Genomic DNA, 16,534 nt, shown 5'->3' on the forward strand with positions numbered 1-16,534 from the left:
GCAGCAAAAAAAACAGGAGAACCACACATTTTTTTTTTTTCACTTTTTGCCTTTATAAGATACGACAGCTGAAGAATGGGAGAAACTATGGGGGAAGAGAGTTGGGACAGACATGTGCCAAACAGGGCCAGGATCCAGGACTATAGCCTCTGCAAATGAAAACATTTTTTTGTGTAGTCTTAAGAATAAGATCATAATATCACCTTTACTTTTGTAGCTTACTTCTTTGTACAATCTGGGACTTCCATCCATTTACACCATTTTTAACTTTTGGGGTCAGTGTGGCTGGAGCTGATCTCAGTTGTCATTGGGCGAGAGGCAGGTTACACCCTGGCCTTGTTGCCAAGACATACAGAGACGAACATCCAGGCTGACTCTCTCACACCTACAGGTAATTTAGAATCACTAATTAGTCTAATGAGCATTTCTTTAGACTGTGGGAAGAAGCTGAAGTGCTTGAAGAGAACCGACACATGCACAGGGAAAACCAGGAACCTTCTTTCTGCGAGGTAGCAGCACTAACCACTGCACCACTGTTCAGCAGTTTGAGTAGCAGATTTATTTTAAAACAGCAGAGTTACATGAACCAAATGACAGACACCAAAGCATCAAAGCTATCATTTGGCTCTCTCCTAACTTCACAGAACTCATTAACTCCTCTTGATTCTTTAGTTTTGTGCAGGTTCATGACAGTTCTGTCAAAATCACCTTGTTAGAGACATGTTTATATTATTTGAGAAGCTTGTTTGCCGTGGAGGGAATTGAAGATAATGAGTATTTCATTTTAAGAAGAAATGGGTTTTAGGGAGAAAGTGTGAAGTTTTGAAATGTAATATCACACTTATTCAAAACAGAGATAATGGACCTGGTGACAAAAGCCTCGGTTGTTGTACTCGTTCATACTCAAATCAGAGCCCGCTTGGCAGTTTGCGATTTTGGCTTTATAAATTAGTCATAGAGCAAAAGCTTTGAAGGAAAGGACTGAGTCAGCTCTTGAATCAGTCCTTTCGGCTTTCTGTTTTTATATTTTAACAGATTTTGCTCTCCAGTTTGAACCCTTTTTAAAAAAAAAACAAAATTTAAAAAGAAAACTCTTAGAATTCAACTTTTTAATGACAGCTGGTTTGCATGGATAATAGGATGAATGTTGAATCCTGTGAAGCCTGCAGGCTGCCATCATACCTGCATTAGTGAGAGCTGAAATAAGTAAAAGTATATGTGTCCTGCCATGCTGTATCTAAATGTACGAATCACTCAGTAACAGCCTTCTGAACGCATTAAATAAGACTTAAGAGGGGTTAAAGGTGAGCACTTGTTAAAATATTGACACAGCAGTGTTCACAATGTGACAAGATTACCTTATTAACCTTTTCAACACACATATCCGCCACCAGGTAAAGGTACATAGTGTACTTCGCTGCTCATTTACCTGCAGGAAGGCACTCTTTCCACCTACAAATCTCTTAATATGTAATTTATTGGTAATTGTACTAGATACAGTTCAAATTAGAAGGTTCTAGTAGCATGTGATGGCTGCTCTTTATAAAAAAAACTCTTTGATACCCACACTTTGCCCTTTAAACTGTAAAAACAGGCTCTTTAACTGCAGCATGCAATCAATATTTTCCACTTATTGGACCTATGGCAATAATAAGCATGAGTAATTCTTAGCTGTGTGCACAGATGTGATTCACAGCAGTGGTTTTCAGTTTCTGTGGTCAATTTAGTCATTGCTGAAGCACCATTACAACAATAGCAACCAAATATAACAAAAAGCTCATCATGTTTTCCAAATCATTTTATGTGAGTGATGGGAAATGACTGGAATTGCTCTTGTGGGTAGATTTTAATTAGCACTTCATATTTAATGGGTGTTTTTTGGTTGTTTGAGCCTCTCACAAACCTGTCTGCACAACATGACACACATATCTCTGCCTCCTAAACACACTTCCAAATATGTGCACCGATATAGTTCAGCTTTTAACTCAGTCAATTAAATCACAACTGGTTTTAAAGCCATGACAGATATTGGTTGGACACACTGATAGCAGAAAATTACAGGCCTAAACTGTGGTGGAATCAGGGGAAAATAATAGACTATGGTGTCTGCTGTATGTGATGTAGCATCAATGCACAAGAAGTTTAGAAAATAACCTGGACTCATATGAATGAGAGCCCATTTCTAACACTGAAAAAGAAAAATGTGAAAGTCATAGGCAATTAACAAAAAGAAGAATCCAAAGTCATTGTTATGAGAGAGTGAATTATAATTTTGAGATAAAAAGTCAACTCATAATTTTGACTTTTTAATCTCATATTTTTGACTTATCTCATAATTGTGACTTTTTGTATCATAAATTTGACTTTGATCTCACAAATATGACTTTCTATCTCATAATTTTGACTTTTCATCTCATAATTATGACTTTATCTCATAATTGTGACTTCTTACCTCATCTGTTTTCTTTTAACCTCAATATTATTACTGTTTATCTTATAATTTTAACTTTTCTTCTAATTATGACTTTATGTCTCATAATTTTGAATTTTTATCTCAGAATTTTGACTTTTTTTTTCTCATACGTAATATTGACTTTTCTCATAATAGTGACTTTTTGTATCATAATTTTGACTTTTTATTCATAATAATGACTATCTCATAATTTTTCATTTTTATATCATAATTTTTACTTTTTCTACCATTTTAATGACTTAGAATTCTTTCTTTTATTTCTTTAGAACAGCCTTGCTTCCACATTTTACTTTTTTTATTCATAGAGAAGGATTTCCATACATATGTTTTTGCTGTACTATGGAGTACAGTAGAATGTAGTGAGACGTGGCCTCTTCAGGCTTCCATAAATGACTGACTGATAATGGTTTATTATTCATTTGCTCTTTGCTACTTCCAGAGCCTTGGTAATCCAAGCTAAATATCCACTACCAGGGTTTTTTTTTTTATTGTGCAAAACTGATGGAACAAAACAGATGTGACACAAGGAAAACAAACACAGCACGGGGTCGAATGATGAAAAAGTCACACATCATCCCTCTGGGACATCATGCAAACCAAAGCTAGAGTGTGTGAGAGGGCAATTCAGAGCGGGGTCAGAGTCCTTCTAGGAAAAAAAAGGAAGAATGACACAGTTCCAGTCAGGAGAGGCTTTTTTGAGTGATTATATTGTAGAAAATAAGAAATTTCCCTTGTCTTTGATTAGACTCCATCATTTGTCTTTGTGAATTCAAGGCCAACAGCAGGATGGGAAACCCCCATTCTGGAGTCTAGACGGTGGACAGGAGGTGACTCGGGTGGTGGCCGTGGTGAAGGATGCAGGGCATGATGCTGGGTGGCCATCTGAAGATCTGGACCCTAACACTGAAGAGCTGGATTGGTTGTATGAATGCACTCTGAAGACAAGCCGACAGCACAAGACAGGGAAGTCGACTATCCCGGCCACTGGTCATGTCGAGATCTCAAAGAGTAAATGTCCATACCCTTCATGACTGAACATAGGCTTAGTTTCATTTTCTGCACTTTACTCTGATACCTCACTGAAACACTTTGATTTGCCTGTGCATTATTTGGATGTCAAACATGGTACATAATAGATGAAGGCAGAAATTGGTGCTCACAACCACATAAAAAAAGACTGAATCCATCCCTTTTTAGGAGGCAGAAGTGGAAATGAATGGTTATCAACGTGTTCAAAAGGATACAGACAATATGAAAATATTTACATATTAAAAATGATGTTGCCTCTAAAGGAAGACTTTACGTGGAACTGTGTTATTTTTGCCTAAATGATGTTCAATTGTTGTCATTCTAAATCTATAATTGTATCTAAAACAGCTTTAAAACAGTGAAATTAACTACCTGATAAGGTAGCATGTCTTCCTAAATTGGGCTAAGCCCCAGATATTCAACTCCCCTGGCTTTGCCCCTTCACAGAATCATCACTTTTTTGTCTATTCCAGTTCAAAACATTTGCCCCATTCTGTAAATTTTGGTAGTGCAGATAAAACAAATGCAATGGAATTGATGTGCAAGGTATGAGTGTGTCTTTTAAATGGATCACCGACTAGAAAAATGTTTCTGAAAATAAATGACTGTGTGTGTAAAAGACTTTAAGTCCCTAAAACCACAAGGGTTCCTTTTGACTGAGGTTGTTTTCCCCTTTTGTCCTCCTTTCTGTCATCTTCTTTAGCTCTTACTTTTCAAACTATGTGCCCAAGCTTCCTCTGCTCCTCACTTAAATTAAACTGAGAGCTGTTTTAGTTGGAGGGGCAGAGCAACGCTGTGCTGTAAAGCAAGGCAGGGTGCGCTCTATTTACCACACATGACAAAACCAATGGACCAAGACGAGGCTGCATGGCACGCAACACAGTAATTGTTTAATCTTGATTATCTCGTCTTCATGATTGCGGGGAGCTGAAATCCTAATTGAAATTGAAGCATGATTAATTGCCCAGCCCTATTGTGTGGGGTAATCCACCTGCTACCCGGCACTTTAAATCTTAAGATTGCTCTGAATTTGAAAAAGCTCTATGAAAAAGCTCTGAAAAGCTACAATTCAGTCATGTTATCTGAAAAATTAAACATCTCTATCTTTCTGTCTATGCATTTTATTGTCTTATTCATGTCGCTCGTGTCATGAAAAACTACAGAAATGCCTCAAAGTTCCCAAGTTCCACCTCCTGTTGCAACTGTTGCCCTATATGTTGTAAACATGTAAAAGTAAAAAGATGTTGAATTAGATAGACTATGTTAAATGGGTAGAATAAACATATTTATTGCTGATTCAGTGAGTTTGAAACTAAAAAAGATGTAGGCTGTTGTGTTTCCAGAGTAGGACCGGTGCCGCACAGCCCACTGCAGCCGCGGTAGGCTACTTCCGTTCCGCAGAGGGCGACAGGCAGCAGCCAGCCAAGACTGTGGCGGAGGTCCAGACACAATAGACTGGGTAAGTTTGATTAGCGAGCAAAATACGTCATAAAACATCGATATTTTACCACGCAGTGTACGTGTACGAGAAGCTCTACTGGTCGTGTATGTTTCCAGGAAGAGTCGAGGGTCGATTTGAAGGAACACACGCAGGAAAGACAAGCAAACAAACAACACGATCGTGGTTAGTAGGTCTCACGGAAAATGGGCTCCGGCTATGTGCTGGATCGGAGCGGTTCTTGGCTGCTGTCTTAAACGAGTCATTGTCACATTTAGTCTCGAAAATACGTCGGTACTCTTAAGAGGCATAGCCCTTTAGTAAGGCGTAACATCTAAGTCAATCGATGGTTGTTTTATTCTTAAGGGCTACCGGCGTGTGGGTTCACTTGTGAAGGATGCTTAGCAAGCAGCCTCACCGCACGCCGTTCCAGGAAGTAGTCGTATCCCTGAAGTCATTAGGCCTGGGTGTTCGTTGCCAGTTGGAGTTAAGAAGGTGTGGAGGTGGTGGTGGGGGGGCTATTTACAGGTAGCAGTCGCTTTATGTTTTTAAGGGCAGGGGGTCATCAAAACGATCATCTATATTCGTATTTATTAGTGTGTAATTTCGATGTAACAGCGGGAGTTAACAGTTGTTGAACGGTTAACTTCATTTCACACGGGTGTGAACGGTTAGCTAGCTCGTCCGCTAAAGACAGCGCGTGCACCATCACGCAAACATTGCGAACGTTTAAATGTGCGCAAAACAAGTGCTGCAGCTAATGGCTGTGTACGCAAATTAACCTCTAACAATGATGGGACAGCCAGTTTAGGACACCACCACGAATAGATGGTAAACCCGATAATAACCCTGGTAGTATTCAGATAATGCCTGTAATATTAAATCCTATCCATCTTTACCTTCTCCATCTATTTTACTGCCAAAGCCCAGCGCTGCTTTGGCAGATGGCTGTTCAACATGAGTCTGGTTCTGCTCGAGGTCTCTGCCTGTTATAAGGCATCTACCCACCACTGTAACGGTGCTGAATGTTGCTGTGCTCATGGTGGATTAGGTCTTTGTAAGTGTAGACTATGCCTGCCAGCATTATGACCACAAGCTACTACAACCAAATACAGCTGTTATACTACAAGCTCTACTTAAACAAAGCTCCAGCAACTTCAGACTTCATTGACATGGTTGCACTTTGTTTGTATTATTGCAGCTGTAGTGGGTGGTTATGAGCTGAAGTTAGTTGTATGTTAGTGTTCCTGATGTTTTGCTCCCTTAATGTACACTTATAACACAACATCATATAGTTTTGACAGCTGCCTGGGTTTTGGAGTCTTCGAAAGAGCTCGAAATTGTAATTTTATGCCTCTCATGGAGGAAAATAGCTATCAGATGGAGTAGTATCAGATAGAGAAATAAAGTAAATTAGAGCAGTGGTTCTCAACTGGTGGGTCGGAACTTAAATGTGGGTCGCAGAGCAGTTTTCAATGGGTCATGACTATGGCTAATTGATTTGCAAAATTAATCTCATTGCGATTTTTTTCCCCAATATTGTGATTGTGTTTTTATATTGGTTTATCCTATGGTCTATCTTATGTATTTTTTGACAAATTCAAGCAATAAATAATTCTATAAATACGACCATGTGTATTGAAAACAATGAAATTTTTTCAGAAGCAATTAATACATAGTAGCATGAATCTGAATATGGGGGTACAACAAGCTTTAAGCTATAAAGGAGGCAGCTGGGATGGGGGAGGTGAAGCTGGCTATCAGCTGAGGTATGACTTTCATGAAGTAATGCTAAGCTTCATAAGTTTTAGATAGAATGAGTGAATTATTTTTGCTCATTTTGCAAATGTGTAGTCATTTGCTTTGTTAAAGGGCATTGTCATTTTTATGTCACTCATTTTGATTAAGAAAAACATACATAAAACACAAAAAGGAGGATTTATGTAAACCATTATAAAAAATGATACTTGAATGTTTGCATAATATGCTTAAAATCACTGCAAAAAAAAACTATTAAACTGGTATTTTGACACATTTCAAGTTAAAGAAATATTGCAACTTCTGCGATTTGTAAATTGCAGCAGGCCATATTGCGATAAATTGCCCAGCCAAAGTCATGACTAGGTGTCTGAAGAAAAATGGTGGCAAAAGTCCTGAGGTCCTTATTGAACTAGCATCATTAACTTTTATTTTACCCTGTTTTACTGTGGAATTGGTTCAATTTAACTGTTTTATTAATATTTCAACTAATTTATCTCCTCTTCTTGCAATAAATGGCCACTATTCCCTTGATAATGAAGTAATTTCATAAGTTCTCTGGAAAATAGACACAAAATGATGAGGAAAGAGGGTTTAAAATTTGTTAGTTTTGTCCCTCTCCCTTTTAATATCATATTCAATTAACTAAACATGCGTAGTTGAAAATTTTTTGGAAACTTGGGTCGCAGTCTGTTGTAAGACAGACTGGTGGGTCCTAAGGCCGGGCCAGTTGAGAACCACTGAGTTAGAGGGTGTTTAGAATAAAAAAATTTACAACTGGGGTTCCTACATATCATTGAAAAGCATTGAATAGTATAAAATTGCACATTTTGACTTTTATGCCTTAAAAAGTCTGAGTCTTACATTTTCTAGCCAGCCTTAGACTATTTTAAAATAGAGCTGGGCACTTAGTCAAAATTTAGATAAAATCACAATATGCCCCACTGTAGTTTTCAAATCACACAAGGTGCAATATTTTTGCGCTGATATGTGTTTAAAAATACCAGTTTGAGGCAGAGATGTTATTCTATTATGTAAATATCCAAGTTTTTTTTTGTTCAAGAAATTACAAAAATCCTACTTTTCTCATTTTTATATGTTTGTCTTATTAAAAATGAGACATAAATCATTATTCCCTTCAATGCAACAATTCATATCGAATTTGTAATGAGTCAAAATATTCACAATAAGATATTTTTTCAAAGTTGATCAGCCTCAATTCAGTCTACTAAATACTGTGTTGTAATATTGGATGATTTATTGCTTGTTTGTTGAGAAATACACAAGATAAGGAATGTAATAATTATTGCATGTTAAATTGCAATATTGGAGGAAAAATCCACAAACTCTTGCATAAATATTCTCCCGAAGTCAGTGTTAGGACTCCCAGATCCTCTCTGATTTTATTTGGCTCACTGTGATTAAATACCCTCTATACTGCTGTAAAACATTTTTCCAGTTCCTCAACGTCTGAGCAACCAGGTTAGAAATCTGTGCAGCCCATAGGTCTTCCCTGTCTAAAAGCATTATTCTGCTTTTTAATGGCTCTATTGTTTAGAAGCAGCTTAGCACATCTGCTGAAATATGTTATGATAAATACCACTATAGGGCATATCAATAGAATACAGGCATCAGATGTGGTGGAAATAATCAAAGTCGAGTATTTATGATCCAAAAATAGTTTACCTTAAACCATTTGACATTTCATAAATGGTTCATTAAGTCAGAAAATTCAGCCCTGGTCTGTGTTTGCTTAGAAATCTCACATGCCTTTAAGTTTTGACTGTTTGGCTAGGTCTTAAAAAGGTCTTTTAAAAAGCTTAAATTAGAATTTCTTAAAATGTGTAGAAACCCTGTACAGTAATTTATGAAATAAGGTTTGGAAAACTGTGCTCATCTAATGAAGAAAATCAAGCTGTAATCAGATAAACCTGAGGTATTACTCATCAGCATTCATGAGTCATCATATTCACATCTACATGAAGATTTTCCTGAAAATCATGCAGAATGCAATTACACAACACATTTGAGTGTATGAGAATCATATCAGTTTACAATGAGGAAGTTAATATTTTGGGGTAAAGACACTGTATACAGAATTATCACAGCTAAAATGTGCTGAGAAAGCTTAAAACGCACCTTAGGGGTCCTTGAAGTTGACCTAGGAAGTGTATATAAACCTCATATGAGACACACCTTTGATATAAAGCCCTCAAGCTGCCACATCCTTAATAATAAGCATGAAGTAGCCCTGTCACCTTTCTGACCATGTCAAATGAAACTTTAAGTGGAGATGCTGAAGTAGAACTTAATGATAGAACTAGGGATGCACAATATTGGAATTTGCCGGTGTTTACAAAACAATTTTAGCCAATATTTAAATGAAGTTTGGACCTAAAACCTCAGTCCTTAAAAAATACAACTTAAAGTTTGAGGATGAAAAAATTTTAGCTCTAAAGAAACACTATAAAAGTGTAAGGAATGATGATGATCATAAAAAGACTTCAACTGATGTAGGGCTGTTGGCTCAGACTAAAACTCCTCTAACTTGTTTGTATGGCCAATATTTAAAGCTGATGTAGGCAGTTTTTATACCCAAAATATTGGTTATAAATATCAGCAGAAATCTTCATATCTACCAGTGCGGATAATTCATTTTTTAAGCTAATATCTGCTGATACTGCTATCATACAGATAATATCGAACTGTTCCATGGGTTAAATTAAAGGTGGTCATCATGTCAAGGCAGATCGGTTTATATTTACATACAGTGGTGTGAAATTTACCCAGGCAAATGGCCAAAATAGACGAGTTAGACCACAACTCTGCCTTGATGATAATATTAGCCCTATGATCATTTTTTTATAATTAATCAAAGGGTCAAAAGTACAAGTAATTTGTGTATGAAAGTTCTCATTTTGTGATAAGAAGAAGTCATTTGAGAAAAGATATCGTTATGAGATTTAAAGGTAGTTATCTAACAAACAGTTAAGTTTAAACTTTGCCCACTTTGTAGTGCCTTGAGGTCACACTGGTATGAATTGCAGCTAAACAAATACTGATTGATGATGATGAGTCATGAAAAAAGCAAACATTGTATGTTAAGTGATAATTACAAGGGAGATTGTCAACCTTGAGATAAAGAGTCAAAATTATGAGATAAGTTTGTCAGAACAGTAGCTCACAAAAAAATGAAAAGAAAGGATTTTGAGAAAAGGAAATCACAGCTAAAAGTCCCAGTAATGAAGTAAAAGCTTAAATTATCAAGTTTGAATGAGCCAAAACTATGAAATAGCATGCAAATAATGAAATGATAATTACAACACTATCAGTTATGTGAGAGAAGTCAATTTCTAAATAAGACTTAAAAGTGGGTCATAAAAATGACATTATAGTGTAATGAAATTATAAAGTTTAAACCTTTTATCCAACAATCATGTATTAGCTCATATTTTAGAAACAATGTCACATAATTGTGATTTTCTAACCAGAATTTGAGATTATTATTTACCTCCTAATCCCACCTCTTTCTCTTGTGATTTATCTTTTTAACTCGTAATCTCTGGCATAATTTAATTTTACCATTTTGTCTCATAATGTTGACTTTTTGTCACATAATTTACACATTTCCTCCTATAATAAAGAATTTCATGGAATATTTTGACTCTATTTCATAATTATGGCTTAAAATTCCCTGGTAGGACTTTGTATTGTGTTATTTTTGTGACCAAGGCAAGTTTGTTACTATAAATAAAGATCATTCTTAGTCTGTTCTTACAAGAGCAAGGTTGTTAAAAAACCCAAGTAAATAAAAGTTTGTCATCATATTCCCTGGTCTCTGTAGTGGGTCAGCAGCAGCTGCTTGTGAAAACATGCAAATGATTGTTTATAAATGGTGAAAGTTGTTTGTGCATTATGAAACCTGTCGGCTGTGGTGGTCACTTGGAGGATAAATTAGCATCTGCTTCTGTTACAAATTATTCTGCAACAGCCGCACCCCTTGCAGCTGCGGTGTGACTTATCATGTGTTTTTCTTTGCTTTTGCCTCAGGTCCCGGCTCTTCTCCAATCCAAACCGGTATGTCGGATGAGGATTCGCGTGCCAGCACCAGCTCTTCCTCATCACCGCCTTCCTCCAGCCAAACCAGACAGAGGGACTCGCTTTGCAAAAAGAAACGGGAGAGCAAAGCCAGCATGAGCAAGACCTCCAAGCTGCTTTCCACCAGCGCCAAAAGGTAAAAATAAAACGGTTTGCACTGAATAATCAGTCCTCTTACCATCACAAAGACTTTTTTCCAAGTGTTCCTCTTGTTTCTCATTTCTCAGTATTTGCAGCTTGAGATGTTTAGAGGGGTGAAGGGGCATGAACACTTTCAGCAGCTTAACAGATTGGTTATGTTGATTATTTTGCATGGATATATTGACAAAAGTATAAAATGTGACAAATGTTTTAGAATTTCAACAAACTGAAAGTATCAGCTGTAATTTTTGATGCAGCAAGCATAGACTTGCAAAATTCCACCTTGCACCCTTACCCAGATGTCACATAGGTAGATATCATCCTCAGAAGAGGAACACATGCTAATTTTTCTTTGTATAGCAGTTTCAACAGACTATCATATACAAAGTCACAAGATACTCTCTCATCTTCCCTTTTCTCTTCTGAAAACATAACCAAACGTTTCATTTTCTTTGTGTTATCTGTGCTCATAACACAATTATGCACTATAGGACTCACAAACTGATAAAATAAATGAAATGCACACTACATTTTGTTACTCATTAAACTGTCATCAAATGAAATGTGACTCCCATAAGGCAGTGGTGGATGTTTTTTGTGTAGTCAAATGTTGTGCTGGCTAAGTTTGTGTTGGTTATTTGTGGTTGCAAACAGATAACTGTAGTTGGAACACTCGGCTGCTGATTCAGAGAACAAGTCACAGCTGAGCACAAATATAACATGACGTAAGTTGGCAACAGGTGCCATGAAAACATTGGGTTTGTTTGCAAAAGAGACTGAAAGATAATGTATTAGCCTGCCTAGAAAGATACGTCACATTTAGAGGGCACTGTCCTATAGTGAACTTGGTCGAGCTATGCAAATTGGGGATGGCTTATTGTACTTGGTGAATTTATAGAAGCCTTCAAAGACCCTAGGTCCCACTTAATTGATCTGGAATTAATTGAAAAAATGCACTTATCCTCGTTTTTGAAAAGTATTTTATACTGAAAAATGTGGAACAAAAGGTTGTTTCATGAATAAGTTTGACTAAATTTGTGCTCATTCGAAGTTATATTTGTTGTAGACACAAATGTGGGCTCTGTTTCCAGACAAAAGAGGGAACATATCTGTCAAAACAAGCAAAGAGGATAGGGTTGCACAATATTATTAGCATGATATTAGTAACAGTAGCTATTTGCCTAAAAAGCTGACCATATCATCAGCAGATATGAATCTTTTTGTCGATATTTACAACTGATGTATTGGCTCTACTTATGCACAAATAAGTTTGTGAAACTTAAAAGCAAAACCAGTAGACCTACATCAGCTTTTTGTTCTCATTCCTTCGTCTTTAAAGTGTGCTTTAGGGGCTGAAGTTTTGGGACTGAACTACATTTGTATGTTGCTATTTATATTGGTAGCAGCAAAGATTAATTTGTAAATATTTGCATAACAGAGATCAACAAATTCCAGTATTATGCATCCCTAGAAAATGAAAAAACACATTGGCAAACATTTCTGTAAAATTGTTACATTAAACCTATCATCCCAAAAAACAGTTGCATCCATGTAAAGGTAATTTTTTTTTATTTTAATGAAGAAACATCTGCAAACCAGTTAAAGCAGATATCTTGAGTTGCACTGATTTCACCCTTGACATGCATCATTATTCAGTCCTCTGACAAGATTCCCAGTCTCTCCTATTGCCAGCTCTGCATCAAATCAGTACTGCACCTGTGCTTTTAATCCCCACCACCCCACTACCCACCTGTGGGCTCTGATGGAAAGGGGGAGTTAAGATACTATCTCATGAATCTTCAAATTCTCCTTGTAAAATAAATCTATGAGGAGGAATGAGAGCCCAGCCTAGACGCCAAACTCTAGCATTGTTCTGCTGAGTGTCTTAAATTTTACTTGTATAACATTATAATTACTTGACATTAATACATAATACACATCAGTATAATAGTGTAAGAGTGAAGGGTTTTGTCAAGAATTAAAATTCTTTACTTTCTCTGTATAAGTAAACAACGGAATTTGGTTGCACATCCAAAAGTGGCCCAGATATAAATAAGATATTAAAATAGTATAGTAATTAAAGTAATACACGTTAGTAGTCAGAGCTTGTCATGGTAATAAAACACTTTACTACTCGGTCAATAAAACAGAAAATTTTGATTTTGTGTCCGTATGAACCATTTTGGACTGAACATAGATCCATTCACTTACTGACTCACATATACATGAATTTCATCATTTATTTTCCAGTATATGCATCCAGGCTAACATGAATTCATCTGGATCGTGCAGTACTGAGCCATTGCATCTACGTGCACCACTATCTTTGAAGCATTGATTGGGTTTTATGTGTTGGCAAATGACTTATTTTGTTTTCGTTTTGTGTACAGGATTCAGAAAGAGCTGGCTGATATCACACTGGACCCTCCGCCAAACTGCAGGTGGGTTTGTTTCTCAGCTTAAACCCTGGTAGTCATCATTTGAAAGAGATGCCACTAGGATTTCTTCAATTTCTCTCCTTTTTTTTAGTTGCACCTTTGGATTTATGTACTGTAGTTTATTGTTGCTTTTTTGCAATACTAACTCTCAAATCAATATTTCTCTAATGAGTTAAGATCTGCAGATTCACTGTCATAACTAAGCTTTTCTTATTTATTAGTTACTAACAAGTGAGATAACCATTAAACCCAAATATATGTACTTACAAAACTTAATGTTGCATAAAATTGCCTCCTTTTAAGTTGCAGGGAATAAAACTTTCCTAGGAGACTATGGCAATTAAAGTTACTATAAGGAGAGGATGTTAAACTTAAATATAAATGTCATTGGAAATGCTCCTGTGTAGCTGAAACATTTAACAGAAAATTACAAAAGCAGATCAAATCATTGGTGTTGTTTTGTCTCATTCAAAATGGGAACTGTTTAACAGCCTTAATCCCCTAAATGGGATGATTAGAAGCTTTTTTTCCATTTTTCAAATAATAAATTGAGTATTTTGTTCTGGGTTGACACTTCTTGACAAGAGTGATCATTTTAGAAATTATTCAGCAGATTAGGAGAAAATGAAGGTTGTTATTTCTTGCTGCCATGACTTTTTGTTATATTGAGCTTAAGTGCTTTGGTATGACAGCCTTTCTGCAGCTCTGTTTGCTGTAGTGTTGGGGTTTGATAGATTATCTTCAAATACTAGATGGTCTGGGTCCATGCTCCCATCACAGCAGGCGTCCTCCCTCCTGCAGTGTCCTTAGGCGAATCACTGAATCTCCTCCTGCTGCAGGCTGCTCTGCTGCAGCTGAGCCTGACCTTGACCTCTGATTGAAAAGAGAAAGAAAAACAGTCGACTGGCTCAGTAGATCAAAAGAGTCACCTCAGGCCACAGACCAGCCCCCCAAAAAATCAACAGCGTCTCAGTATTTCTGCTTACTGAAAGAAAACTGCTTCCAATTTATTCTCAGTCACAAAAAAATCTGCTTTAAGTTTCTGTTGTTGTTGCTGCTGACATTTTTCTGCAGACTTGCTCTCATGTATAAAACATCAGCTTCTCAGGCTGAATCTGGAAAGGAATCATTTTCTCTTTACCTGCCGCCTCACAGCCTACAGTCTGTCAGTCAGCGTGTTTACAGAGAGAGAGCTGTTTGTTTGCTGCAGGGAGGCACATGTCATGCACAGATGGTTAACTTTCCCCCAAAGTAAGGTTGTCATGATAGCAAAATTTCAAACTTTGATACTCTACTAGTAAAATTCAAATAATACCAACACCTGTTTTCATACCACAGCAACAAAAATGAAATTTAAGGCACCAGATATTTGGAAACTCTTGTTTTGATGACTACAAGCTTGAATGCACTGGCTAGGTTTGATGATCTGTTGTTATTTTTAAAACTTCTGGCATTTCCTCATACTACACAATCACCAAACTCACGCAGATTTTATTGTTTTTCAAAATCATGCTATGAAAAAGTATCAAACATTTTAATATTCATACAACAAAGAACTTAAGTTTTACTTCTTTATCACCTCAAAACCTGAAAAATCAACAGATGTGCAGGAAACATTTTGATTTAAGAGATCATTCAATTAGAATACTATCTAAATGTCTAAGAATAACTTACCACAGAATTTCAAATTAGATACTGTACCTCTGCCCTGGAATTTGAAAAAAATCATGGAAAGTCCTGGAAAAGGGGAAAAAGACAGGCCCACTCCCTCCTTCCTGCTGTCCCTCATCAGCCACAGCTTTCAGGTCTATGCTGCTTTTTGCTTTTTAGATTTAATAAGCTAACCATTCAAGGCAGACTTACACCAAGCTACACGAGTGTTAAACGATGGCATATGGCCATGTAGAACAATGGTTCTCAACTGGTGGGTTGAGACCAAAAAGTGGGTCACAACTTTGTGCCTGGGAAAAAAAGGGGACACAAGACCAGGACATACTGAGGCCTTTAGTGAACATACATCCATACATTTTCTTTTACTCTGTTTTACAGAGTTAATAGGTAAATTTAAATATTTCTCAATATTTAAACTAATTAATCTCCTTCTCTTGGGATAACAAAGCTGAATTTTCCTTTACACTTAAATTATTCCACAAGCTCTCTGGTACATAGGCAAAATTTACACAATTATCACAGGAAACTGGGACGTAAAAAAATGTATTTGGTTCGTCCCATATATATTTTGATGCATCCATGATTAGATCTGCAACATATTTCATTAAATATTTATGTTTTGTGGATTTTTTTTAACATTTGGGTCAAGATCTGTCATTAAAGACACTGGTGGGCCCTAAGGCTAGACCAGTCGAGGACCACCGATGTAGAAGTCACAACTTTATATGTTATCCATGTCGTTTTAAGAGAAACATGGTTTGCTCGTAATTTTTGGCAACGGCATCATTTTAGCTACAATCCCAGAGTGTCTCAGAGGTATCTCTGATTGGTTAAGCCTGCCTTTACCCATTAAACTGCCGTGTTCTGCTGCTCCTAGTGAACTCACCGGTCCTTTTTAACCAAAGATGGTTTAAAAGAGAAAACAATCATTAACAATGATTTATATTCATGTAGAACCTTGTTTCCCAAACTGGGGAACCCCCTGGGGGGCGCCAGAGATTTCAGGTGGGTGCAAGGGTCTGTCTGCTCTGAGGTTGGTAAAATTAGGGTCATTCAGACTATCTAAAACCATGATAACACACAGAAATTGTTCATACAAAAGTGTTTTGGTTATAACACTTGTGTTTTGGCTAATATTGTTTGGCTTTAAATGATGAAAACAATTCAAATTGATGTGTATTTTTGACAACAATAAGTCACTTTTTCGTGGGTGCCATGGGGGACCACAGGTCTTCTTAGATATGTAAAGGAGGGCTCAGTGGAAAAAGGTTGGGAACCACTTATGTAGAAGACAGCAGCTAGTATTTTATAACCTTATTTTTAGAAAAAAACATGGGTTATTAGCAATCTCTGTCAACAGCTTTATATTACTTTTAATCCTAGAGTAACAGTAGCGTCTCTGATTGGGGGAGCCAGCTTTGATCTGCAGATTCAGCTGTCAGTTGCTACTAGTGAAGCTGATGATCCTGGAAAAAGTAGCTAGAAACT

The 16,534-nt window shown here is 36.8% G+C and overlaps 1 protein-coding gene across 1 annotated transcript in view; it reads left to right on the forward strand.

The window, feature by feature from the left end:
• The first annotated feature begins 4,829 nt into the window (after positions 1-4,829).
• The window catches only part of LOC121513635 (ubiquitin-conjugating enzyme E2 E1-like), a 31,077-nt gene continuing 19,372 nt past the window's right edge, over positions 4,830-16,534 (forward strand). The window contains exons 1-3 of the mRNA XM_041793512.1: positions 4,830-4,961; positions 10,749-10,932; positions 13,328-13,378. Coding sequence (XP_041649446.1) covers positions 10,778-10,932; positions 13,328-13,378 — 206 coding nt within the window. The 5' untranslated portion in view covers positions 4,830-4,961; positions 10,749-10,777. The remainder of the gene's footprint in view (positions 4,962-10,748; positions 10,933-13,327; positions 13,379-16,534) is intronic.

The sequence above is a fragment of the Cheilinus undulatus genome, linkage group 8, assembly GCF_018320785.1.
Source record: "Cheilinus undulatus linkage group 8, ASM1832078v1, whole genome shotgun sequence".
NCBI lineage: Eukaryota > Metazoa > Chordata > Actinopteri > Labriformes > Labridae > Cheilinus > Cheilinus undulatus.